The 26729-nt window shown below is 48.5% G+C and overlaps 1 protein-coding gene across 4 annotated transcripts; it reads right to left on the bottom strand.

Annotated features, from left to right (window-relative positions):
- Positions 1-159: 159 nt before the first annotated feature.
- LOC146718048 (plakophilin-3-like) lies at positions 160-25064 on the bottom strand. 4 transcript variants are annotated; one of them, XM_085465723.1, is made up of 14 exons: positions 24761-25064; positions 23634-23729; positions 16462-16544; positions 13892-14508; positions 12828-12951; positions 10165-10369; positions 9923-10082; positions 8766-8874; positions 7582-7746; positions 6393-6566; positions 6158-6311; positions 5822-6017; positions 5485-5572; positions 160-1241 (listed from the first exon to the last, which is right to left on the bottom strand). In XM_085465723.1, exons 1-14 carry the CDS (start codon positions 24951-24953, stop codon positions 1200-1202), a joined length of 2406 nt encoding a protein of 801 aa, XP_085321849.1. In that variant the 5' UTR covers positions 24954-25064; the 3' UTR covers positions 160-1199. The 4 variants fall into 4 exon arrangements, with proteins under 4 accessions (XP_085321849.1, XP_085321769.1, XP_085321621.1 ...); XM_085465643.1 differs by lacking the exon at positions 23634-23729 and having other exon boundaries at positions 13892-14273; positions 14430-14508; XM_085465495.1 differs by lacking the exon at positions 23634-23729.
- Between the last annotated feature and the right edge of the window lie 1665 nt (positions 25065-26729).

The following is a 26729-nucleotide window of genomic DNA, read 5'->3' as shown; positions in this document are numbered from 1 at the left end:
GCTGCTGGGGAAACACGATCGCAGATGTTTCTCACGGCGGGAATGAGCCGGGCGAGGCTGCGTTCTCTGGCCACGCCTCCTCAAAAACAATGTTTGCACTGTGCTCGTTTCAGCAGCAGCTTCTAACACGGCCGGCCGAATAAGAACCATCCAGAGAACTTCTGTTAATGCACAGTATTTATTGACACAGTTTAGAAACATCCACACATTTGTTCGTTCATGGTTTACAAACCAACCAACCAGCAATCGTTGTTAATCTTCATTTCAGATACAGGAGTTAAAGTATTCACTTCAGTTTTATTACCTTTTATTAACAGTTAGAAAATGTTCCTACACACGAAATCATCACGTCTACATTTCGACCCTCTGTGCTTCCCTTTAACTCAACTCACACCTCTGCTGTGAGAAGCAGAAGTTGCAGAAATCAGTGAGCAAACCTCGCGTGATCTGCTCGCGGCTTTCCGACAAAATCATCCCAACAGCCGTCGCCCACGGAAACAAGTCAGGCTAAACTAAACCGAATCATCCTTTAACCTTTAAGCACGCCCCAGGACGCCGCTCACCTGCCAGAACGCACCTGTGAGACGTCGTTAGAGTCTGAAGATCTGACCTCTGACCTTTGGATTAAAAAAAGTAATGAGTGAGTGGTGACCTGCAGGTCTTCAACGGTGTGTTCACAACAAACGTGGAGCGTGATTACATACAAAGTTCATGCAATGAGGCAAGTTCATGCTGGGCGATACAAACGGGGGCGAATCTGCCTTCACACGGGAGAGCCGGGATTCTCCTCCAGCGCCACGTGGACGCCGACTGAACCATCGGCATCACAGGGGTGAATGCTCCGGTTTCCACGGTGACTGCAGTCACATGAGGTGAAACCTTCATGTTTGATGTGAACACACCCTAAAAGACACACATGTGCATCAATATTTACAACGGTAAGTGAACGCATCGGCAACCAAAGCTAAACTCTACGAGCACCGCACGTAACGCGAACACGTCCAAGGCGTGGAGTCGGACTCTGACGTGTGTCCGTGTCGAGCTTCCCGTCAGACTCTCTGCGGCTGAGCGAACGCACAGCTGCCAAAGGCCACGTGCGTTTGCGTGGCTCCGGGTCACTATCGCCTTCCTGGAAGTCGGTCGCAGTCACATAACGGGTTCGGTCAACTTCGTCTTGGTCCCGAGGTCAAACGCTGAGCCTAGAAGGATCCGTCTGCGAAGTCTCGTTTGCCGAATCCTTTCTGGAAAAAGACACAAACAGAAACTCACCCAGTGTCCCCACAGAGCGACTCGACCGTCATCATCATCGTTCGTAATACAAAAAACGTCCCAGTTTTACTTTGGATGTTTGCATGATTTCACCCGCTGCCCCCTGCTGGACACCAGCCTGCAGATGTTTGTCTCACACTCAGCTCACTTTTATTTACACAGCAACAGTCGCCTCAAGGCGCTGTAAGGTCGACCCTACAATAATACATACAGAGAAAAACCCAACAATCACATGACCCCCTATGAGCAGCACTTTGGCGACCAGCCTCAGGGAGGGGCGGGGCCATCTGCTGCGACCGGCTGGAGTGAGCGGGCTGGCACCGCTCGTCTTCACATCCACAGATTATCAGCGGGATTCAACTCTCTGCAGGCCGCTCGGTGAAGCTCACTTTGGTGTTTGGGGCGCAGCCTCGCCCTCCTTTCTTTGAACCCAAGCAGCGTCTCTGACCAAAGGGCGCTCCCGGTCTGCAGGATGTTCCTCAGGCTGTCCTCAGCATACTTCAGTCTGTGTTTTAGTCTTGTGCTTCCTGGTGTGCAGGTGATGTCACTACATCGGCTCAGTGAAGTTAGTGTTTAGACTCTCACTGGTTTTCTCTCCAAGCCTCTGAAATCTTTGCTTCCTGTCTCTGCAGGCTTCTTCTGTGAGCACCGACTGTTTCTCTCAAGTCTGGACTTTTGTTTTTAGCCTGATGTTTTCTCAGTGACAGCTCGAACCCCGCTGAAGTCTTTTATTCTGAAGAGAACCCTCAGCTTCCACTGGAGCATTACAGAGTGAAAGCACATCACTGCACAGCAGTGGTTTGAGCCGTGCTCCAATAAAAGCTCAGTGTCTCAGAGGGTAACAGTAATAATAACACGGACTCTGGTCATGTTTTGAAATCATTCTGTAATTTGTGCTAAAACAAAATGATTTATGTTTGATGAAGAAAACGCTGTGATTAAAAGAATCTTTGGAGGAGGGTACAACTCAGTCCTGCTCTGCCCTCTAGTGGGCGACTACGTGCCCACACCTACCCACCCAACACAGCTGATGTCGCAACAGAGACACACCCACAGTTTACAGCATGAATTCCTCTTTTTTTACCGCGTACGAGTACAAATACTTAAAGTACTTCAGTGTAGGGTGAGCAGAACACGCGAGTACTACAGGAGCTTTTAGAGGAAATGAAGAATAAGCAGCAGGTCCAGAGTAGAGTACGACTAACACTGAGCCCATCAGGCGGTAAGATCCTGCAGTGCAGCTTAAAAATCATCAAAGGAGTGATGAAAGATGCTGCAACCGTGAATCGTTAAAAGATGAAGTGTCTGAAGACGCAGCTCAGTGGAATTACAGCCTGTAGCTCACTCCACAGGCCGTCGCTCCACTGCTGCAGCGCCGTGCAGGGCGGGTTCCTGCGTCGCCCACAGACAGACGCCCACACGAAGCCTCGCTGTGTGATGGTGAAATGTCCCTCGGACCTCAGAACTCACAGACCTACAAACGTCAGCCCACAGCAGCTTCGGCCCACAGCAGCTTCAGCCCACAGCAGCTTCGGCCCACAGCAGCTTCGGCCCACAGCAGCTTCAGCCCACAGCAGCTTCGGCCCACAGCAGCTTCGGCCCACAGCAGCTTCAGCCCACAGCAGCTTCAGCCCACAGCAGCTTCAGCCCACAGCAGCTTCGGCCCACAGCAGCTTCGGCCCACAGCAGCTTCGGCCCACAGCAGCTTCCCCACAGCAGCTTCAGTCCACAGCAGCTTCCCCACAGCAGCTTCCCCACAGCAGCTTCAGCCCACAGCAGCTTCAGCCCACAGCAGCTTCAGCCCACAGCAGCTTCAGTCCACAGCAGCACTATTATAAGCGATGTGGAGAGGAGCAGCTTCTGAGGGCTCTGTGATCTATCAGGAATTTTGAGCGTTATCCTGACGTGGACATCGGCACAATGCCATGCAGCCGTGCATGGTGTACTTTTGAAGGACTGGAAGTTTAGATTTTCTGTCATAAACTAAAGTGTCTGTGTGTGTCCCTGTGTGTGTCCCTGTGTGTGTCCCTGTGTGTGTCACTGAACTTTAGCTGTGCTCCAGGTTCCTCTGCAGCCGTCTCCTGGTCGCCTGCTGCAGGCTCAGAAGAATGAAGGAGCCCATGTATCTGTCAGCCTTCATCAGGCGCTCGGAGCGCAGCACCATAAACTCAGAGAAGTTGCACAATAAACGGAGCCTGGGCTATAAAAGCTGGGCCGCCACACTCAGCGTTACCTAACAAAGCTGTTTGTTGACAGTTTGACTGCAGAGAAAAAGTTTCACCATCTGTAAACCAGAAATATTCATCCTGTCATTTTGTTTCTGCACAGTTGTGTTATCTGCACAACTGGGTTTGTGTGAAAGTGCAGGGAGATAAAGGCCTGGGTTTGTTTGTGCTGCGCGGATTTACGGGAGGAGGACCGCCAAGTTCACCTCAGCAGAGACACAGAGGCGAACCCAAAATGTCTGAGCCAGATTCTCCACATTCCTGCTGCAGCTCAGCAGACACGAGGAAAGGATTCTCACAGCAGGAGCGGGTGGGGGGGTCTGCTAATGCCTCCACAGAAGGAGGGGAGGCTACAGACAGACTCGCATTTAGCTTTTCATCATCATCATCATCATGTGGTGTTCTGGGGCAGAGTGAGCCCCTGCCAGCCCGATCATTAACAAGTTTAATTTCATTTTTAGTTCAGAGACGGAGTTTAGCAAGTCTCCAGTCTGACTGCTGCTTACTTCAGAGAAAATATTTGCTTTTGCAGAACTTCCAGATAAGCACGTCCACAGACTAATGAGGGCCAGGCTCGGGTGCAGAGCAGAGGAGGGAGGCAGCGAGGAAGAGGAGTTACGAGAAGTGGAGGTCAAGTGAGATAAAAAACAGATGCAGCCAGATGCAGACGAGAAAACCATCTGGTGGAAACAAACGGAGCACAATGACAGCCCACGCCCACAGCTTCTCCCCAGCTCAGGCTGCAGGAAATAAAACAGCAGGACGGGTTCAGGCTCTTTGACTTAAACATAGCTGCAACCAGAAATGTGACAAAGGCTCCCAAAGTCACCACAAGCACGCCGCCTCCATCTTCACCTCGACGACACGTTTGAGACCCGTCCTGTTCGCCCTCACTCTGCTGCTTCAGCCTTTGAGGATGAAGAAACCTGGTGAATGTGGTGCTGGTTTGTTTTTGGCACAGCGGCTCGCTGCTTGTGCCAAAGCGAGTCCCGCTGCCGCGTCCTCACACACACGTGATCCTGATGCGTTATTGTCACACTCGTAAGCGGTGCGCGCTTGATGTCTCTGCATTATCGCTCAATCATCCAGGTAAGGAAATCCAAACAGGCTGATTCTGTTCATCTGGATGTTTGCAGCTGACTGCAGGTTTCCAACCTTATAAACAGGACATTTACACAATGACTGAAACAATGGCCTACGAGGTCATGACCATTAATATGTAAATTGACCAATTGGCCATGAGTCCCGTTCACAGAGAGTTGGGGAACGGCTGCAATCACAGCATTATAAGATGGTGACAGATGTACCCTTAGGCCCCCTCCTCGATTCAGAGATGGTCTCCTTGACTCCGCCCTCAAACCAGCGTTCCTCCCTGTCCAGGATGTGTACTTCCTCATCACTGAGTCCTGATGCTCCTGATGCTCCTGACACATAAGGGCTCACTAAAGGTTTTCAGGCAGCAGCTGTCCTTCTTCTCGTCTTTAGGAGCCTTCAGGCTGATCAACAGTCTCTGGTTGCTGATCAATGGTGTGTTTGTCAGCCTGGCTACAGAGCTGAAGAGAAACCTGGGGTTGTTCTTATTTTCTTCAATCAGTGATGAATAGTAAGATGTTCTGGCTTTGCAGAGGGCTTTCTTATAAAGCAGCAAACTATTTCTCCAGGCTAAATGATGATCCTCTAAATCTGTGACACGCCATTTCCTCTCCAGCTTACGAGTCATCTGCTTTAGGCTACGTGTTTGAGAATTATACCACGGAGTCAGGTACTTCTGATTTGTCACAGGAGCTACAGTCGTACGCAGTGAGGAGGTCAAATGATTGACAAGATAAGATAACAGCAGGTGACTTATATCCTCAAACTCAGTTGCAGCACTTTCAGAAAAACATCTACTGTGACGAAATCTACTCCCCGCTGCTGGAAATAATTAGCGGGTGAATCAACAGAGAGTGTGTTCTGGATGAAGCATGTGAAGATTACACATGAAACTCACCAGTCTGTAGTCTCTGTGCAGCTTCTTGTACTGGAACATGTTGCAGAGGACGGTCGAGGCTGCTCGGGCAGCTTTTTGACTCCCGGAGCTAAAAGTGAAGGACAGCAGAGAGTGAGAGAGGACAGGAGGACTAATGAGGCAGAAATACCAGAGCAGCAGGGACGAGCTTCATCACAAACATGTCCCGCAGTGTGAAGGAAAGGTTATAACAGACATGTGAAGTCCTAAACAGGAAACAAAGGTCGCAGAGGGGTCACAGCTTTGTTTCAGCGGAAACATGAAGAGTCTGAAGAGAAACGGCGGCAGAGCCGGCGACCATCAGCGCGACTACACGTACCTGCTGTCGTGGGACGTCTTGATGCCCACCAGTTTGGGGATGCCGTTGAAGTGACAGACGTCGCGGGCTGCCGAGGAGCTGCAGGTGACCAGGTGGTTGAGGGCTCCGCAGAGGTTGACCACCACGTCGCTGGATGGCATTTTCTGCAGGCCGTCTGCGGGAAGCTTGGACACCAGAAGCCCCACCATGTTCTTAGCTGCCACGACACAGAAGAAGGACTTGAATAAGAAAGACTCTGGAGCGGACCTGGACCTTGGGGTCCAGAGAACGGGAAAAAGGCGGATGCACTGAAGCCCCTTAAAAGCAGAGCTGCACCTGTCCCAGCAAGGCTCTTACCCATGTGCTGTTTGTCGGTGGCGTGCCGGGCCAGATTTCTCAGCAGGCCGCTCAGAGGCCTGAGCTCCGTGTCGCTGATGGTGTCCAGCTGGTCCAGGAGGATGGGAAGCATCCGCTCCTTCTCTATAATCACCATGCTCAGCACGGACGCCCACTAACAGAGAGGAGCAAAGGTCACGTGAGCCTGCAGAGACCGCACCTCGCATTAAAGCTGACGATCGGGATGAGGCGTTACCCTGGCATCTCCCGCGGTGATGTTCTGCAGGGCTCCGATGGCGGCCTCGCGGCTGCAGGAACTGTAGTCGCTGTTCTGCAGGATGAGCTTGTAGAGCCCCACCACCTTCGGGTGCCACAGCCACTCGGACCCTTTAGGCTGAGACAGGGTGGGCAGGTTCTGGTGATTCTGCTGCTGGCGAAGAGAGAAATCAAGTACAAATACAGAATTTGGGGTCAAAAGTAGCAAAAATATATAAAACAAAAAGTTGATTTATTCAAATAATTCATAATTGAAGAAAATCTGCTGAGTGTAAACTCAACGTAAAACTAAACCAAACCAAACTAAACCAAACCATGCTAAACCAAACCATGCTAAAGTAAACCAAGCTAAGCTAAGCTAAGCTAAGCTAAACTAAACCATGCTAAAGTAAACCAAGCTAAGCTAAGCTAAGCTAAGCTAAACCAAACCATGCTAAAGTAAACCAAGCTAAGCTAAGCTAAGCTAAGCTAAACTAAACCATGCTAAACCAAACCAAACTAAACCAAGCTAAGCTAAGCTAAGCTAAACAAAACTAAACTAAACCAAAAGAAACTAAACCAAACTAAGCTAAACCAAGCTAAGCTAAACCAAACTAAGCTAAGCTAAGCTAAACTAAACCAAAAGAAACTAAACCAAGCTAAGCTAAACTAAACTAAGCTAAACCAAGCTAAGCTAAACCAGGCTAAGCTAAACCAAGCTAAGCTAAACTAAACTAAACCAAGCTAAACTAAACTAAACCAAAAGAAACTAAACCAGACTAAGCTAAACCAAGCTAATTAAACCAAGCTAAACTAAACTAAACCAGACTAAGCTAAACCAGACTAAACAAACCTAACATTAAACGAAACTACTTTCATGAGTTACAGTAGCACTTGTTTGCAGACTTTGTACTAAATTGATAAACTGTGAGAATCAAGTTGAGTCGTTCAATAAAAACAAAGATTGTTATGAATTTATCTTTCAGGCGCTCGTGTGATTAAACTGCTTACGTCTGTCTGCTGCTGTTTTCCAGTTTCACATTTAAGTTAGATTTTAAACGAACACATTACTATGAAATCTAGCAGACCGTAGCTACTCTAATGTGCAGAAGGTTTTGGAGGTGATGGGGATCCAGACACAGAGCACCACACGGGTGGATAACACCAGCACCCTCTCCTCCTGCTCGTACCTCCACGTTCTTCTTGCTGTACAGAGTGAAGCAGCCGATGGTCTCGATCTCTCTGTTGGCAGAAGCTCTCGACGGGCCCTCGAGGCGGAGCTGGACTGAGGGGGGAAGCTCCGAGTACAGCTGATAGGACAGATTTCTCATCACGCACAGGGAGTTCTCCAAACCCTGAACACGCAGACAGGAAATAAAAAATGGATATCAGTTAAAAGAGCGACCGAAACAAACGGGCTCAAAGCAGCGAGTCTTAGTCACCGTGCCGACTCTGATGAGCTTCAGACACTAAAAGCACAGAAAGAAGTCTGAACCCTTTTCACACCGCACCATTAATAACGTGGAGAGTCGCCACCATCGAAAACTGGGAATGACTGAGGATTCTGTCGCCCTCGTCCTTGAAGCTCGCACATCGCGATATCCCGTTTCAGTCGCTCCCACCCCCGCTCTGACCCGAGGACAGACAAAATCTATTTTTATTAACCAGCTGTTTTCTTTCTCCCAGCCTTCTTTATGATGCACTGCTGCAGTTTTACATCTTTGCACTTTTTAACAACAGCACAGAGACGATTTCAGAGGAATAACTGGAATACTGGCCACACTAAAAATAGAACAAAGACATACAGGAAATGTCTTCAGTTTTATTCATTTAGCGACACATTCCAGCACAACCAGCCCGAGGACACTTTGGGAAATCCGTTGAGTGGGACGGCGGTGAGTCAGCGACTTCCTGACAAACACCAGTCCAGACTGCACCAGGCCCACTCGTCACTTTAGTAGGTGAAACTAAGAGCTGAGAGTAAAATCAGCCTGATACTAACGCAGCAGCGAACACGATGAAGACGAGCAGATGATCTCGAAGGTCGGCCAAAGTGAACTCTGGTTTTGGTTTCTATCGACCGGCTCTCAGATCTGTGGGATCACTCCTCGTTTATACAAGTTTAGAAGTAAAGCCTCTACAGTCATGCACAGTTCAGAGTCCTGATGCTGAAACTGTGACGCGAGGCAGCGATGAATCAGAGCAAACGTGCACTCTTTACACTCCAGGTTAACCTCAGTGAGACTTGAGCTGGTTACTGTTCTGCTGTAAATGACAAACCACGTCTCCGGCGTCTGTGGTTTGTGCTCACGGCTCCAGACGTTTTAAAGCGCCTGCACTCAGACATCATTATCCACGCGCCTCTGTGGCTCACCTTCTCGTCGCCCTGTTCTTCCTGCTGGATGTAGGTCACCAGAGAGTCCACGAGGCCGGGCATTTCTCTCATCTTCTGCCTCGTTCTCTCGTTCACGGAGCTCAGGTTCCTGTCGGAGCAACACAGACGGAGACATTCAACCGGACCAAATCCTTCACTTACATCAAACATTACTACAATGAAACAAAGGCAGCTGCTGCTCTGTGCGACTGCATTATGTGACGTTACTTTAAATAAACATCCATTCAGTTCATCTTTTATTTCCTTGAAATGACGCATCAGAGCCTAATTGAGGTTAAAATCCTTCTAGGAACCAGTCTCACTGTCATTAAGCAGCTCTGGGCAGTTATTTTGAAGCATTATCTAAATTTACTTTAATTTCCATGTGCACAAAACCGTCCAGTCTGAGTGAAACCTCTGAAAGGTTTGCAGACTTTGTACTAAAAGGATGAAAGAAGCAGCTTTCTCCCTCCAGTGAAACGTCTTCCACCTTCTTTGCTGTTGCTCATCTCTTCACTCTGAGTGAAAGAGCGTCTCTTGGTCCACGCCTGGACGACATTATATTGACCGAGGCTGTGTTCACTCTGCATGCTGAGACGGCCCAAATCCTGGCACGCCTGAGCTCTGCAGCAGGGTTTGTGGTTATTAAGGTAACACCAGGTCCAAGCCTGTGTGTCAGAGTTATGAAGGTGGTCACATCTTATATCAGAGCAGATTATGTTCCAGATGAGAGATCACCACACACTAAACCTTTTATTATTGACCAATCAGTTCCTGGAAAAGCCTCAGAGTGCACATCGCACGAAGGTCTGAAAATGTGAAAATGTATGCTATGTCTTCTGATGATGCTGCCTAAGGGAAGCATGTATGATGTAAACAGAACTGGTCCTAGCACTGAACCCTGTGGAACTCCATAATTAACCTCAGTGTGTGAAGAGGACTCTCCATTTACATGCACAAACTGGAGTCTATTAGATAGATATGATACAGACCACTGCAGCTCAGTACCTGTAACACCTGTGTACTGATTTATCAAGCTGATAATCAGCTGATGATGGTAAATGAAGAGAAGCCAGATAAATAAAAGGTATCCTGGACATGTTGAGCTTCTTTTCTAGTCTCCATCAGATGATTTAGTTATAAAAACCTGATGGTACCTGAGGCAGCCGGTGGTGCTGTTAAAGATGTCTCTCTCCGATGGACTTAGCGGGATGCTCCTGCACAGAGGAATCAGAACTTTCTGTGTCAGCACAGGTAACGCCTCCCGGGACAGCTTCTCCTTCAGGTTATCTCTGGAGGACAGATTCCACAGGACGCCTGCGGACGGCCACAGCGAGTTTGTAAGACGGGTTCACGTCGCTAACGTCTCACACTAGTTCAGAGAGCAGAGGGTTCCCACCTGTGATGGTCTTTCGCAGCTCCTCGTCAGGTTCGTTCAGGAGGCTAATGAGAGGCGTCAGCCCGCCGGCATCGATGAGAGCCACCTTGTTCTCGGCGCTCTCGTAGATGAGGTTCCTCGTGGCGGCAGTAGCGTAACGCTTCACTTCCTGGTTGTCGCTGGAGAAAAGTTGCACCAGAGCTGGAACACCTTGCAGAACTCGGACCTGAGAAAGAGAGCGAGTCACCAACCACCTTCACCTCATGACCTTTTCTTCCTCTTACCCCTGCAAACATGGGGAGAACACGCAAACGCCACAGGGAGAGGCCCCGCCTGCATGGTGGGGTCAAACTCAACACCTTGTTGCTGTGAAGCTAACAGTGCTAACCGCCGTCAGCGTTCTGCCCTTTATGTGTCTTCATGTTTCTGCTTTCATTGGACAAAGAAACAGCAGACACGCTGACGTCCCACTGTCACAGCTGCTGTGTCCCTCTGAGACTCGTTGTTTGTCTGTGTGTCTGTCTGTGTGTCTGTCTATATGTGTGTGTGTGTGTGTGTGTGTGTGTGTGTGTCTATATGTCTGTGTGTGTGTCTGTCTGTCTATATATGTGTGTGTGTGTGTCTGTCTGTCTGTCTATATATGTGTGTGTGTGTGTGTCTGTCTGTCTGTCTATATATGTGTGTGTCTGTGTGTCTGTCTGTCTGTCTATATATGTGTGTGTGTGTGTCTGTCTGTGTGTGTGTGTGTGTCTGTGTGTGTGTCTGTCTGTCTATATATGTGTGTGTGTGTGTCTGTCTGTGTGTGTGTGTGTGTCTGTGTGTGTGTCTGTCTGTCTATATGTGTGTGTGTGTGTCTGTGTGTGTGTGTCTGTCTATATGTGTGTGTGTGTGTCTGTGTGTGTGTGTCTGTCTATATATGTGTGTGTGTGTGTCTGTGTGTGTGTGTCTGTCTATATATGTGTGTGTGTGTGTCTGTGTGTATATGTGTGTGTGTGTGTCTGTCTATATATGTGTGTGTGTGTGTCTGTCTGTCTATATATGTGTGTGTGTGTGTGTGTGTGTCTGTCTATATATGTGTGTGTGTGTGTGTGTGTGTGTGTGTCTGTCTATATATGTGTGTGTGTGTGTGTGTGTGTCTGTCTATATATGTGTGTGTGTGTGTGTGTGTGTGTGTGTCTGTGTGTGTGTGTGTGTGTCTGTCTGTCTATATATGTGTGTGTGTGTGTGTGTCTGTCTATATATGTGTGTGTGTGTGTGTGTGTGTGTCTGTGTGTGTGTGTCTGTCTATATATGTGTGTGTGTGTGTCTGTGTGTATATGTGTGTGTGTGTGTCTGTCTATATATGTGTGTGTGTGTGTCTGTCTGTCTATATATGTGTGTGTGTGTGTGTGTGTGTCTGTCTATATATGTGTGTGTGTGTGTCTGTCTATATATGTGTGTGTGTGTGTGTGTCTGTGTGTGTGTCTGTGTGTGTTTGTCTATATATGTGTGTGTGTGTGTCTGTGTGTGTGTCTGTCTATATATGTGTGTGTGTGTGTGTGTCTGTGTGTGTGTCTGTGTGTGTGTGTCTATATATGTGTGTGTGTGTGTCTGTGTGTGTCTGTCTATATGTGTGTGTGTCTGTGTGTGTCTGTCTATATGTGTGTGTGTGTGTGTGTCTGTCTATATGTGTGTGTGTCTGTGTGTGTCTGTCTATATGTGTGTGTGTGTGTGTGTCTGTCTATATGTGTGTGTGTGTCTGTGTGTGTCTGTCTATATGTGTGTGTGTGTGTGTGTGTGTCTGTCTATATATGTGTGTGTGTGTGTGTGTGTGTCTGTCTATATGTGTGTGTGTGTGTCTGTGTGTGTGTCTGTCTATATATGTGTGTGTGTGTGTCTGTCTATATGTGTGTGTGTGTCTGTGTGTGTCTGTCTATATGTGTGTGTGTGTGTGTGTCTGTGTGTGTGTCTGTCTATATATGTGTGTGTGTGTGTCTGTCTATATATGTGTGTGTGTGTGTCTGTGTGTGTGTCTGTGTGTGTCTGTCTATATATGTGTGTGTGTGTGTCTATATATGTGTGTGTGTGTGTCTGTGTGTGTCTGTCTATATGTGTGTGTGTGTGTCTGTGTGTGTCTGTCTATATATGTGTGTGTGTGTGTGTGTCTGTCTATATATGTGTGTGTGTGTGTCTGTGTGTGTGTCTGTCTATATGTGTGTGTGTGTCTGTGTGTGTGTGTCTATATATGTGTGTGTGTGTGTCTGTGTGTGTCTGTCTATATGTGTGTGTGTGTGTGTGTGTGTGTCTGTCTATATGTGTGTGTGTGTCTGTGTGTGTCTGTCTATATGTGTGTGTGTGTGTGTCTGTGTGTGTGTCTGTCTATATATGTGTGTGTGTGTGTCTGTCTATATATGTGTGTGTGTGTGTCTATATATGTGTGTGTGTGTGTCTGTGTGTGTGTGTGTGTGTGTGTCTGTCTATATATGTGTGTGTGTGTGTGTGTCTGTGTGTGTGTCTGTGTGTGTGTGTCTATATATGTGTGTGTGTGTGTCTGTGTGTGTCTGTCTATATGTGTGTGTGTCTGTGTGTGTGTGTGATGCCATTTTCTGTAGTCACTTCCTGTTTTATTTCGGTAAGTCATTTGTTCCCCCCGTGACCGCCGGCTCCACGCTAACTGTTTCCACGTGTCCCTCCTGAGGTCGTACCTGGTGTTTGGCGTCCCTGCTGTGGAAGCACTGATGCTGAACGAACGCAGCTCCAACAACCTGCAAGTGAGCGTCTGACTCGGACAGATACTTGACAGCCGTGGGCATGTCCAGATTTTGCATCCTACACACACACACACACACACACACACACACACACACACACAGTTGCATTAAAAGGGTTCCTACCAGCAGTGCAGCTCAGCCTGCAACGATCTAATGCTGCTCCCTTCATTCTTTTTTCTGCTTTATCAGAATTTTTACAGATTTGTTTTTTATAAGATCAAATAAAGATACTTTACTGTCGCGGTCTTTGGGCTCTGGACAGAAAGCTCGCTGAAAGATCTTCAGATATTAAACTCCTCCCACGCCCTGGGTCACCTGTAATGAAGCTCAATGATCCCGCCCACTTTAACACTTTGCTGCAGCGAGTCAGAAAGCAGTATGCTCCTCATGTTACACCCCTCGGTGTAGCGGCAGCTAGCTAAGCCCAGCCAATCAAAATTCACCTTGCACATGATTGGTTGTTCCTATGACGACGGTGTATTGCCCTGATCACATATGAAGTGATCGTCACGTGTCCTCTGAGGCTTACGGTTGGTCACGAGTAGTAGTAGGGCTGGGCCTCTGGTTGCCTAGGTAACCCTTTAATTACTGCCCCGCACATGTGAGTCACATAGTCACCTCTATTAACCTTAATTCTGGCCCCGCCCACTTCACATCTCTAAAGCTGCGTACATACTGGCAGCGATTCGCTCACACCGACAGCTGGTGGCTCTGGTTGCCTAGGTAACCCTCTAACATATGTACTACCAGGTCATCTGTCAGTCGTGTTATTCTTTACTCGATCGTTTCAAACTTAAAACTTGAGAGAGGTTCATCTCGCGTTTGCGCACTTCCTGTCACTCACAGTGTCACAGAATGCTGTTCACCTACCGCGGTCATGGGTCGCCACTTCCTGTGTGTAGTTTAATGGTTATTTGCCCGTCTGTTTCGTTTAAGTGAGCTAAAGATGAATCTGATGAAGGCTAAGCTAACTAGCTAAATAAAGGAAGGTGTCTCACTCTCCCAGCGGGTCGTTGCTGTGGATCGACGCTCCATCGAAGACGTCCACTCCTTTCCCGACACTCCTCAGGCTGCGGAGCGAGGCGGCGCGGTGAATGGTCCCGGAGGTCCTGGACACGTGCTGCTGCTGTTGTTGCTGCTGGTGGTGCCACTGTGTTCCCCAGGTGTCCCCCCCAGTGGGGACGCCCCTGCCGTTCCCCACCCAGCCCTCCTGGCCTAGGCTGGAGCTCTGCTGCTGCTGGTAGTGCTGCTGTCTGTTGGTGATGCGGCTGATGGTGCGGTGGGAGGGGCCTTTATAGGTGTACTGCTGTGGAAGCTCCTCCTCCTGCCAGCAACCTTTCTCCTGGGCCAGAATCCCACTGAGGCTGCGCCTCAGGGTACCTGGTGGAGGCGCAGGGAGAGAAAGCAAAGGGTTCTCTAGACGGCCGGAGGAAGTGACAGGAAGTGCCTCGTGCTCGCCCTGGGTCAGCGACTTAGAGCGTCTGCTTCTGCTGTACACCTGGGAGGTCTGAGAGCTGCTGTGGAGCACAGCCGCACCTTTGTGGGTCAGCCGGGAAGTGGTGTCCACAGCAGAGCGAGACGAGAAGCCCGAGGCAGGAAGAGGCACAGTGGGCACCTGGAGACAGGAGGCATGGGGAGAAAGAAGGTTAGAGGTCGAACGGCTTTCTTAGAGTCTCAGCCAGATCAATAATTTGTTAACAGCTCATTAAATCCCAAAATGAAAAGTGTTCAGTGAGATTTGTTCCCGGTTGGTTTTGGACTCCGCCCGGTCCTTCCACTTCACAGTCTGGAGGAGGAGCAACGATCACGGCTGCTTGTTGTGGACGATGTCCTCCTGTTGGCAATGGAGCTGCTTGCAGCTCGCTGTGAGGTCTGAGGCCTCACAGGGCAGAGTTCCTTCTCTGGAGTTCAGAGGAGCCTCAAGTTTAAGTATCTCAGGGTCTTATTCCCGGGTGAGGCGTGAGAGGAAGGCGTGATTGATTGGCGTGACACCGAAGCTGCTGATTTACTGGTCGATCTACATTCCTACCCTCACCCATGACCGCGAGCTGTGAGTGGGACTGAAAGAATGTGACTGAGGATGCGAGCAGCTTCCTCTGAAGGATGTCGGTGCTCTTCCTTAGAGATAAGGTGAAGATCTCGGTCGTTCAGGAGGAACTCAGATGTTCTTCAGGATGGGACCTGGACAGAGGAGGTGGCCTGGACACGGAGCGAGTTTGGCTGTGGAGATGTGTGGCAGCTAAAAGGAATGTGTAATAATACAAATGTCTCGTTCCAGAAATCCAAACTCTGCTGCGAGCAGCTTAAAGGCGCAACTATTTTCGTTCCCCAGAGTCGTATCAAAACTGCTCACAGCAACCAAGGTTTGTGCAGATATCACTGCACGCCAGAGCGAGGGAGTGACACGGAGCTGTACGGGCGCAGGGAGGAGCATTTTACGGCTCTTCCTCTCCTTCGTTATAATCTGCAGGAAACGCCGTGCAGCCTCTGTATTGTTAAGCTGCAGAGGTACAGCAGCGGGTCGATGTCCTGTTTGTGTTTTGCTTTTCTTTGCATTGTTCTGAACTCTGACAGACACACAGAGGAAACAGCCCAACACAATGGCTGCTCGGTGTGAGCACCGTGCTCCCAGCACACGTAGGTCGAGTAACAAACACTGCCGCACATTTCCAGACGGCGCAGGCAGATGTAACCTGCTGCTTTTTTATGGAGCTGAGTGGATGAAAAATCATTTCTTCAGAACGTTTCTCTTCACGGTTTCATGAGTCCCGCCCCCGTGAACTTTGAAAGGTTGTCTGAGCGGCTGGTGGCGTCCTGCAGAACAATGCTCTTTGCTTCTGTTGGAGTTCAGAGGGAGAGACGCCGCGGGGCACTGCTGTGGGTGGGGCTGATGAAGATGCTTGGACCTCTTCCTCACCCGAGTTGAATTTGAACAGAAATCATCGTCAGTCTCATCTTCGCGCTGTTTGGTGCCTGACGTGGTCAGCTGCCGACCTCCTTTTACAGTCTTTTGTTTTCACCCTCTGCTCCTGTTTCGCCACTAAAAGCTACTCGGCGATGGAAAAGATGGCGGCTTTGGCTAAAATACACACTGCACACCTGTGGTCCTGTTTTTAAATAATAATGTGCGAGGACAGCAGCGTCTCATTAACACGGAGCGTCACGCTCCAAACGACAGCTTGTGTGTAACTGGGAATTATTTCAAATCCCAGGAGTGAGGAGAAGCAGCTCAGCCGAAGCTTTGTGCTGCTTCAGGATTCCTAAAAGATCACATTTAGTAATAATAAGAAAAACATTTTATTATTATTATTTTCCTCTGAGCACGAGGCTCATCTCCTCATAGACTTCTATCCAATCGGGCGTCTTTAAAAGGCGCCCCCTGCTGGATGTTACAGAAATGTCAGCCCCCCCCTCCACCATGTCACAAAGAGGAAAACGACTTTTATATTTATTTACATTCAAATTCTAATTATTGACGTCCCTTCTGTGTTGCAGTGGAGCTGCTCCCACCACAGTGACTCACGCGGTGTGTTTAAAGCTCTTCATCGTGTGTGTGGCGTGTACTCACGGCCATGACGCGGCTCGGCGTGTTTATCATGGATCTGGAGCTGAAACCCTGAGCGTGGCCGTAGCTCTTCATCTCAGGAGGGTCTGCAGAGAGAAGGAAGACAGTCACTCTCATTACAACTGATGCACCATCAGTCTAACCTTCACACACAAACTCCAGCCACTTTATTAGGAACACATGTACATCTGCTCATCCAATCAGCCAATCATGTGGCAGTGCATAATATCAGCTGCAGGTTACCGAGCACCAATCACAGTCAGCGGAACCGCCTCTGGGACCAGTTCAGTCCAGAGCTCATGAAACGCTGGAGAGGCTGAGAAGAACCAGAGGGGCACTCAGAGAATAAGAGACGTGTTAGAAAGAGGAGGCCAGGAGGCGCACAAATACACTCAGTGTGTCATCATTTAACAAGAGGAAGAAGCACCGGGAACGTCCCCAACTCGGGCCGAAGGTGGACCAGCGTCGCCACTGAAAGACCGTCTGTGTGCAGGAATACGCCGTCCAACAAACACCACACGCCTCAAACACAAGCTTCAGCTGCCGCCACGCGAAACCCGAGCAAAGCCCATTTATCCTAACACGTGATGCAAGCTGCTGGACGCAGTGAAACAGCGAACAGAAGACATCACACACAATCGAGCCGAGCAGGAAGGAGGGAGGAAATGCTGCTGGGCAGGCCGCGGGGCATGCAAGCATCAACACGTCAGAGACGAGGGAGCGGCGGTCACGCACGGCGTACAAACGGGACTCAAACCAGACCAGATCAAAGCAGAAAGCATCGACCTGCAGGTCAGCGAAGGTCGTCTGTACCCGACACACACGGCGCCTGCAAAGACCCAAAGGTTTTATGGGTTTGTGTAGATGTCATAAATTATGACACAGCAACAGACACATGAAACTGAGGTGGGCTCATACCTGCATCCACCTGCAGAAGATCATCTTCAAAGCAAAAAGATGGAAATAAACTCGACCAGCTGAGACTTCAGGATGGAAACTTATTAATCCCAAAATGAATCTTATTCTCGTTTTGGCAGCAGCAGCACAGCCTGAACTGGGGCTCACTTTAATTCTGTTATTTTTGATTGAAAGGACAAATTCCTGCAAAATAAACCTTTCTTCAGATTAAATGCAGTTTAGTTATTTCATAAAGCTGACAAACAGAAAGATGACATCGTGTGTGCAGCGACTGCGGCTCAGGAGGTGGTGGATCGATCCAGACTCCAGTCTGCTGAACCCGAGCTGTGCGCGATGCATCCATGTGTCAATGCGTGTGATTGGCTGAAAAAGGCTTGCAATAAAAACAGTGCTTTGAATGCTCAGAGTGGAAAAAGCTCCATCGGTACCAGAAACACCACGAAAACGAGGAGCTGGGGTGGAGGTGGGTTACAAAGCAGCTTGCAGAATGCAGCAACTGTATGGAGGCAAAAGCAGCTTCAATAATTCATACTGTGAGAGGTTTGAGCCTCAGCTGATTGGCTGCAATCTGCAGGCTTCCTGAGCTGATGACAGAAATAAAAACGTGGTGCCGTGAACAGAATTTATGCTAAAACTCAAATTACAAACTCAAACTGAAGATGAATGAAAACAGGTAAAACAGAGAAAATCAGGCCTTGCTGTTGTGTTGGTTTGAAGGTGTGTGGAAAGTTCACACAGTGAGAAATACCAGCCACACTGTGGAAGAGCAGCAGCCGACCAACAGTCTAAAATAGGCTGTGATAACATGCTGTGAAGATTGGAGAGGAATGTTCCCCACAGGAGGTGGTCCATGAGCTTACACAGAGACCTTTACTTTCATTTCTTTGGCCTGCACTGCGTGAAGGTCGTCGAACTTAATGAACGTTTTACCTCAAACCGTCCGGATCGCTGCTTTCCACTTCGCTCAGGCTGAATCTGGCAGCATGTCCACCTGTTAGAGACGCAGCTGTGCCTCCAGTTTCCAGCAGAACATTGCTGACTAAGCAGCACAGTGATAATAGGAAACATGACATCAGTGCTCAGAGCTTTCTCACAGCCTGAGTAAAGCTGCTCTGCATCTTTCTTTCTTTCTGTGAACCATCTGAATCAGGATTCAGAGCCGGATGATCGATACATCAGAAAAGGCCGGAGGTCAGGAGAATCGAGGACCGACCCTCAACACCTTTATACCTGTTGCATGTTGAAACTATGGAAGGCAAACTCGTGAAAGGATTCAAGCTTCAAGCTTCAGAACAGAGTTTGGATAAAGAGGACGAGACTCTGTTGGGACTCACTGATCTGTAAATATCCGCTGAAGGCTTTATTTGATATGTCGCACTGAGCTTCCAGTGAATCAGATGCTTTAAATCTCAAATTCTCAAACAGGTCAGAGACTCTAACAACACCGGCTCTTTGCCAAAGCGTAAGGTTAGTCCTGCTCCCTGCAGTAAGAGCTCTGGGTCAGTGTTGTTATAGGACAGAGAGGGCGAGTATTACTGAATATTGAATATAACAGTTTTCTCCAAGCCCGCAAACATGAAGTCGTGTGGCTGCTCGCTGTCCACGGGCTCAGACCCCCGTGCTGCTGCAGCTGATCCAAAATGCTGCAGCAAGAGTCCTGACAGGGACTAGAAAGAGAGCAGATTTCTCCTGTTTTGGCTTCCTGTTAAATCCAGAATCCAAAATCCTGCTCCTCACATACAAGGTCTTAAATAATCAGGCCCCATCTTATCTTAATGACCTTGTAGTACCATATCACCCTATTAGAGCACTTCGCTCTCGCTCTGCAGGCCTACTTGTTGTTCCTAGAGTATTTAAAAGTAGAATGGGAGGCAGAGCCTTCAGTTTTCAGGCCCCTCTTCTGTGGAACCAGCTTCCAGTTTGGATTCAGGAGACAGACACTATCTCTACTTTCAAGATTCAAACTTTCCTTTTTAATAAAGCATATAGTTAGGGCTGGACCAGGTGACCCTGAATCCTCCCTTAGTTACGCTGCAATAGACGTAGGCTGCCGGGGGATTGACCCTGAGCCTGGTTCTGCTGTAGCTGCTAGCTGTGTGCTAGGCTTCACCTCAGCTAACTGGAGTCCCTGAACTGGACCGTGTTTGTGCTGTTGGAGCCTTTCTCCACAGCATGTCTTTATCCTGTCGTCCTTCTCTCACCCCAACCAATCACAGCAGATGGCCCCGCCCCTCCCTGAGCCTGGTTCTGCTGGAGGTTTCTTCCTGTTGTTACGTTGTTAAAAGGGAGTTTTTCCTTCCCACTGTCACCAAAGTGCTGCTCATAGGGGGTCATATGATTGTTGGGTTTCTCTGTGTGTATTATTGTAGGCTCTACTGTACAATATAAAGCTCCTTGAGGCGACTGTTGTTGTGTTTAGGCGCAAGTTAAACAAAGAAGGACCAAAGGAGGCTTCAGCTGCAGAATCGGCAGAGACTCCTCCCACTCGTTTTTGAGGGGCTAAAAATATTGACTTTGGTCATTTTAGTTTATCCTGAAATGATTTTGTTATCATGTACAAACTGAGATAACTGATCCTTTACAGTGATGAAAATTCCTCTGTCTTAAAAAAGCACTTGGGAGAATTTAGACTAAACTTTGAATTTCATTGGTGGGCTAATAATTGTTTCCTCATCTGTGGCCTTTGCAGCATTAGCTTTAGCTTCCTTTTTCTTGTTTCCTCTTCCTGATCAACCAGGGTGTGCAACAAATGCGCTGAGTGACGTTAATTACACCGAAGGGTTTTTCCCAGAGTTCGAAGCTTGTTGATGAATCTTGGTTCAAGTGTGGCTGCAGGGAGAAGCGGGAGAACCATCAGTCCAGCCTCCAGTTTGATCTTTACGCAGAAGGAAACTGAAGCAAAGCAAACACACCTCAATATCTGAAGAACAAAGAGGACTTTCCAGCACAGACCCCTGACCTGAACCCCACGGAGCTTTACTCCAAAACAAAAACAGAGGCTCTGTGAACGCCGCCAGATCACGTCGGGGTCAGGTGAGAAAGAGGCGATGAATCGCACATTAGTGCGCTCACGCTGGTCGTGAACGAGGCCCGCTGTGTTTACGTGCTCCTTGAAGCAGTGCTCAAAATACCAACGGAGCAGGGAGGGGCTCCGTCATCAGTCACATCCCATTGGCTGCTCCTGAAAAACAGGCTTACTGAATATTGAGGACTTGAGCCCCGTAAGCTCGGACCAGGCGCAGTTATTTCATTGTTGATATTAAATATGAGGAGATTCGCCTCTTTTTACTAATAAGAGAATATTTAACATGTGCTTCCATGCAGACACATCCTGACTCTGTGGGTCAGACCGAGGGCCTCTTTTATCAGCCAAGAGGTCAGGAGGGGGGTCTCCTTCCTCTCCCAGACCTTCTTTGTGAAAACAGATGTGGATCATCACAGTTCCCCTCCTCACCGACTGCTGATGTCCAAACAGACACCCCGCCTTTCTTCTTCTTTCTGTGTTATTAACGTTCTGGGGTCAAACATCCATGTTTAACATTTTATCCGGTCGGGAATCTGTGATGTCACACTGCACTTTTCCGTAAAGAGGGGAAAAAACAGGAAACGGTGGAAATAACACCCACACGGCTTCACACAAATTCACATCTGTGAACAATAAACAGACTGATGTCGCCTGTGTTGGGCTCACAGTTCAAATTACAGCCGCTCAGCATTTAGCTTTGCTTTCATCGTGCAGGGTTGCTGCTGTATTTGACCACAGCACACCATCGAGCTTCTTCTCGTTTTTACCCGAACCAGAGAGTCAAAAACGAAAAGCATCCAACGTGACAGAGGCGAGCTTCGCCCGCCTCCACCCCTGTGAACACCCAGCACAGACTGGTCGTCTCTAAAGCAACAGTGTTATCTGCTGCACCCAGGCAGCATCAGTTTCCCATCACGGCTGCTGCTTCTTTCTAAAAGGACGCCAACACTTCTGACGTCATGTTAAACTTTCCTTTGTTCACTGCAAACTGTCAGATTAGCCTCAATCTGTCTGCACAGGCTCGAATAAATCCTGAAAGTTCCTGAGAAAAACTTTCAAAGAAGTAGAAGAAATGTTCAATTTCCCAAAAGCCAGCTGGATCCCGTCGTTCATTAGTCCCTCTGTGCACCCTAAACATCACTTCCGTCCCACTTTTAAACTCCAGTTGTGACCTTTTCTGCTGATGACCCTGATAAGAAGGTCGAGTCTGTTAAAGCTCTGCGGTCTCTTCTAACACGCAGCTCATCATTTCTGGATACAAAGCGAAAGCTGAGCTCGTGCTGCGACTCAGATCTCAGACTAACTCAGTAAAACTGGCTCATGTGAACATCTGGACCTGCCCGGGTCCAGTGATGGAATAAAGATCCAGCAGACACACGGTGGAGGCGATTAGAGGCTGAAGGAGCCGTTTGGCACAAAGATTCAAACGTGTCGGGAAGAGCTCGGAGACGCAGGATTTCTAAAGAAGCGCCACTGCCTCCGCTGGGTTCGCATCCAGAACGACACCATTAGAAGCAAAAGTCACAGAGTTTTGGGAAATGAGCTCACAGTCCAGATGTTTCACACTGGATTAAACAAACCTGCCAAACCTTCAGCTTGAAAGAAGAACATGAACATTCACCATGTTTATTTGCATCATACAGAGGGGCGGGGCGGGGTCTGTGGTTTCTTATATTAATATTATCGTGCTGCTGTAGCTCATAAGCTGCGGTGTAACTGAAAGTGGGCGAGTACTGACTCAGAGTACTGCTGGTATCGGGGTTCAGCACCTCACCCAGAGACAGCGTACGGACCGGGTATCAAACCACGACCTTCTGACAACCAGATCACCCGCTCGACTTCCTGAGCCACAGCCGCCCCAAAAGCAGATTTCTGCGTCTGTTTCTTTGAACACGTGCAGATACTGAGGTGGGAAAACGATCCGTCCACACTGAACGAGCTTCTGGTGTCTCAGCTCTGCAGAACGATGATCTGCAGCCCAAAGTATTTACACAGTCACACCTTCTTTAGGGCTGCCATGTTTTATATGCTTGATACTCACTTCTTGGTAACGCTGACAGTGAGCAGTGTGTTTGCCGTATGCTCTGTACAGATGTAACAAAGGGAAGGAGCTGGAGGAGTTTCAGGCTCTGTCTAAGCTGCCAAACATTTCACAGCCTCGCTCAGCAGGTCCAAACACACCATCAGCTGACCTTTCATTTCACCGCACACTCCTCAGAGAAACTACACATGACAGTTGTTTCACCAGGGCTCGAGTACCAGGGTGGCATCAGCACACCTTCAGACATGATTTACCCCCAAAGCTACTGGATTACAGCTCTGGAGGATTTGAGCACAGGGCCAGTGGTAATTTATTCCCACAGATCAGATAGTGGAGGAAATTCCCACAATTAGGGCTGGGCCATATCATACCGTTCACGGTGATACCGGTGTAATGTTGGGCAACGATAGGAATGAAACCAATGAACCTGAACTGGTTTGTAAAAATGCTGCAGCTTCACTGGTGTGGAACTGGTTTAGCTTTCGTCCGTCAGATACACTACAAAGCACTATTTTTGGTAGCGCATGCTAGCGGGCCGTCGTTATTACCGTGTTGTTTGGAAAATACGGCGCACTTAAAATCAATCCTTTGATTTTCTGAAAGTCGACAGAGCCCCTTATAATCCCGTGTGCCTTATGTATGAACTCTGGTTGTGTTTCTGGAAACGATTTTATGTGCACGGCGCTCGAAAATCTGTCAAATGTTTCAGTACGACTTTGCTAAGCTACGAAGCCGCACCGCTTGATGGATTGTCGGAGCGTTACGGCTATCGTAGGCGGAGCCTCGCGGAGTGATACGTACTGTGCTTCAACATAATATTACCGTATTGTGTGTGTATAACCTCTTTTTAAGTGTTGTGGATATTATACATGGTGATGCTGAGGATACGTCGGCCAGTTTCCACTGGAAATGCTTTTTGGTTAAACTGTCAGCAATGAATTTGCATTTGCACTGTTAAATGTTTATATAACTTTAATGCACATAAAAAACAGCTGCTTGTTTAAGTGAAAACACAGTGATTTTTTTTTTACTAATAAAGTTGTGGAGTCTCGTCTCAATCATATCGTCGGTTATATCATTATCGCAAATTTTCAAATATATATCGTGATAAATATTTTTGGTCATATCGCCCTGCTCTAGCCACAATCACAGGCGTGGAGCGACCAGCTGGACGCCGTGACGCGCACTGACCTCTGACCTGGACAACAACTGGAGCTCTCCCTGATGTTTCAGGATGTCTCCTTGCAAACACGGAGGGCAACAAAGATGTGAGACGTGGACTGGCAGCTGATGGGAAACACGCTCGAGGTGATTTTTAGGTGAAGCAGCGGTACGAGGATGAGTGTGAGGCTGACGAGATTTAGCCCCCACGGAGGATAAAGCACCCCTGTGGGGGGAATTCACCTCAAACTCAAAGTATGGAAGTCAAGCCCGGTACTAATACGTGGTAATGTGTTATTGTACGTACAGCATCGGCACATGCGTCACTAAAACCAGCTGTAACATTAAAGCGACTGACCATGAATAATGAAGGATAAACTCACAGAGATAAATGTGTGTAACATGAAACGAGCTCTTTGGTATCAGTCTGATCATCACTGTCAGGGGGAGTTATTATCTTTGAACTCAAACCACATTTTCCTTCCTTAAGTTTGGAAAAGTTCAGAATAAAAGTAAGAACAAAAGTGAGCAGAGACTCACATGATAGTTAAAGCAGGTTAAAGCCTGACAATCATCATGACTCTGACGTGGGAGGTTACTGTGAAGCTCACACTGGCTACAACAACTATTTTCCAGTGAGTGCACATTTAGCACCTTTAGCACATTTAGCACCAAGCGAGTCATAGCTTATACATCAGACTCCCCCAGAACCACCTGATCCGATCACTACATTACTCCTCGTTTTTACTTCCACGCACTAACCGACGGGACCGTGGACAGAAGGATGTGAAGCATTAAATCCGTGGCTTATTGTGCTGTGATCGCTGCTTCAGTTCTCCCCCCCCCATCAATAACTGACAGACTTTAAATGGCTCTCTGTGTGAACACATGCTGGAATATTGTGTTTATCATCGTCACCTCTGCTCTTATGCTCGCTGCTCTTTTTAAAACTGAAGCCAACTCATTACATGTTTCTGTGGGGACCCCTGTGGCCCCACTGAAAAGAAATCCTGGAAACGCCCCTGACCGCTACTTTCGGGTGGGGGCAATGAGCTCAGGGAGGTGTTGGTTGAATTCCAGGAGGAGGTAACAGATACTCCACGGTGTACTTTACTGAGACTTACTCAGCCCGTTACTCTGCACTTTCAAGCTCTCACCTGTTGATCCTTCCAGCCTGCTCAGGGAGGACGACTTCCTCTCAGCCAGCCGCATCCGGACCTGCTCCCGGACCCTCCGAGCTTTCGCCACTGGGTCCGGAGACGGGCCGTCCGAGGGGACCACGTAAGCGGTGCAGGAGGAGTTGGGCTGCAGGGCGGACAGAAAGCAGCCCTCCGGGATCCCCACATTCATCCTGACGCTTCACCGAGCGAACAAAGAAAAAAGGCTCCAAGCGAACTCCGGCGAACAGCGGACCGTCCGGTGCGCAGCGCAGCTCCGAGTGTCTGCAAAGAAACGGCGCTCCGTCAGCCCAGCGTCTGTGGGCGGGGCCCGAGAGTGGGGGGCGGGGGGTCTAAAATCCACCTGCTGTCAAGACAACCAGTACACAGGAGGTCTGACCTCACACGCTTACGTCACCGCAGCCCCCGTGACCTCTCCGTTCCCGCAAATATTAATAAACATGAACCCAAATAAAAACAGATTAGTGTTCAGCAGTGTAGAGACCACATACCTGCTTCACGTCAAACTCAGGTGAAGCCATCCACCTACCAGTCAAAGAGGCCACGCCCCTTTCCTACTCTGAGGCTCAAAGCTTTTACAGCTTGGACATTTCATTGACACAAGTACATTTGTCTGTGCTGTTTCTAACATTCACACACATTCATGCTCCGATGGACGCGTCCGACAGCAGCTTGGGGTTGATACCTTGTGGCTGTGGCTACAATGTAGCTGCCATCACCAGTGTGTGAATGTGTGTGTGAATGGGTGGATGACTGGATGTGTAAAGCGCTTTGGGGTCCTTAGGGACTAGTAAAGCGCTAGATAAATACAGGCCATTTACCATTTACCTTGCCCAAGGACTCTTGGCAGGCAGACTGGGATCGAACCACCAACCTTCCAGTTAGTCGGTGACCTGCTCTACCACCCGAGCTCATAACCCCCCCTAACAGGTGTTATGAAGGACTAAATTACCTATAGAGACCAAACATTTTGTGTATCAGGCTGTAAACATGTTTGTTTTAACATTGGAGTCTATGGGGACTGACTCACTGCTGCCTCTGCTGGACGCCAGAGGAACTGCAGGCTTCGAGTTTCAGAGTTGGCTTCATCTCTCAGGTCGAGGAGTGGAAACAACCTGATAAACTGAGTGTTGTTTAATATGAACATCCACCAGTGGAACGGGAGATACATGAGTGGAAACAAAGAGTAGGTTTGAGTTTAACCGCCTTCGAGAGCGGCTGTAAATGACTCATGAAGAAAAATGGTCACTTTGAACTTTGGTGCCGTGAACATGAGTAGAAGTTAGAAAACGTGTCTGTCATCAGTTTTGGTGAAGCATGATGTCAGGGTTACACATCTGTACGTTATGCAAGCCGATGAAAATAACCCTTCTTACCCAATCCTGATAAATGAGAGGAGCCGACAGAAGGGCCGAGCTGGGGTCAGACGTTTAGCTCCAAACTCGACTGTCGATTCACAAAAACAACGTGCTCACACTCAGACGTGTGTTTCTAATGTGTACCGACAGAAAGTTAGCTGGCTTCTGTGCTTCTTTAGCAACTTTTGAACAGGGGTACGAGCGGGATTGTGAAATAAGTCGAGAGATCGTGATTGTTTAAGGGTCCAGGAATGTGGAAATAGTTGGGGGAGGTCTGGGAAGGCGAGAGTGAGGAGCAGCAATACGTCAGGAGGGAGCAGGGAGGGATCCTGCTGCAGAAACCACGGACTTTCACACAAACCACCCTATCTGGGTTTGGATGCACACAGGACTGCATTTAGCAACACACACACACACACACACACACACACACAGGTCACGACCTCTTTGTGTGACTTTCACAAACCCAGAAATATGTGCAGAAAGCCCTGCGGTGTGCAGCAGAGAACACGCTGCTCTGATTTTGTTTAGAGGCAACAAAGCTACAGACAAGCTGAGGTTTCAGCCCAGAAGAAGTTTCACTCGTTTGA

The sequence above is a fragment of the Copadichromis virginalis genome, linkage group LG1 (assembly GCF_057382275.1).
Source record: "Copadichromis virginalis isolate Kocher_CV1m ecotype Utaka linkage group LG1, C_Virginalis_male_GT1.1, whole genome shotgun sequence".
Classification (NCBI taxonomy): domain Eukaryota; kingdom Metazoa; phylum Chordata; class Actinopteri; order Cichliformes; family Cichlidae; genus Copadichromis; species Copadichromis virginalis.
This window is presented reverse-complemented; position numbering and strand designations above follow the sequence as displayed.

Excerpts from the sequence above, each read along its gene's own strand:
- LOC146718048 (XM_085465723.1), bottom strand. The coding sequence starts at position 24,953 with ATGAATGTGGGGATCCCGGAGGGCTGCTTTCTGTCCGCCCTGCAGCCC. Across the intron at positions 23,730-24,760 it reads CAGGCTGGAAGGATCAACAG|CTGCCAGTCCACGTCTCACA; the intron begins GTGAGAGCTTGA and ends GTTTCCCATCAG. Across the intron at positions 16,545-23,633 it reads AGTTGTTGTCCAGGTCAGAG|ACCCTCCTGAGATGAAGAGC; the intron begins GTCAGTGCGCGT and ends TTCTCTCTGCAG.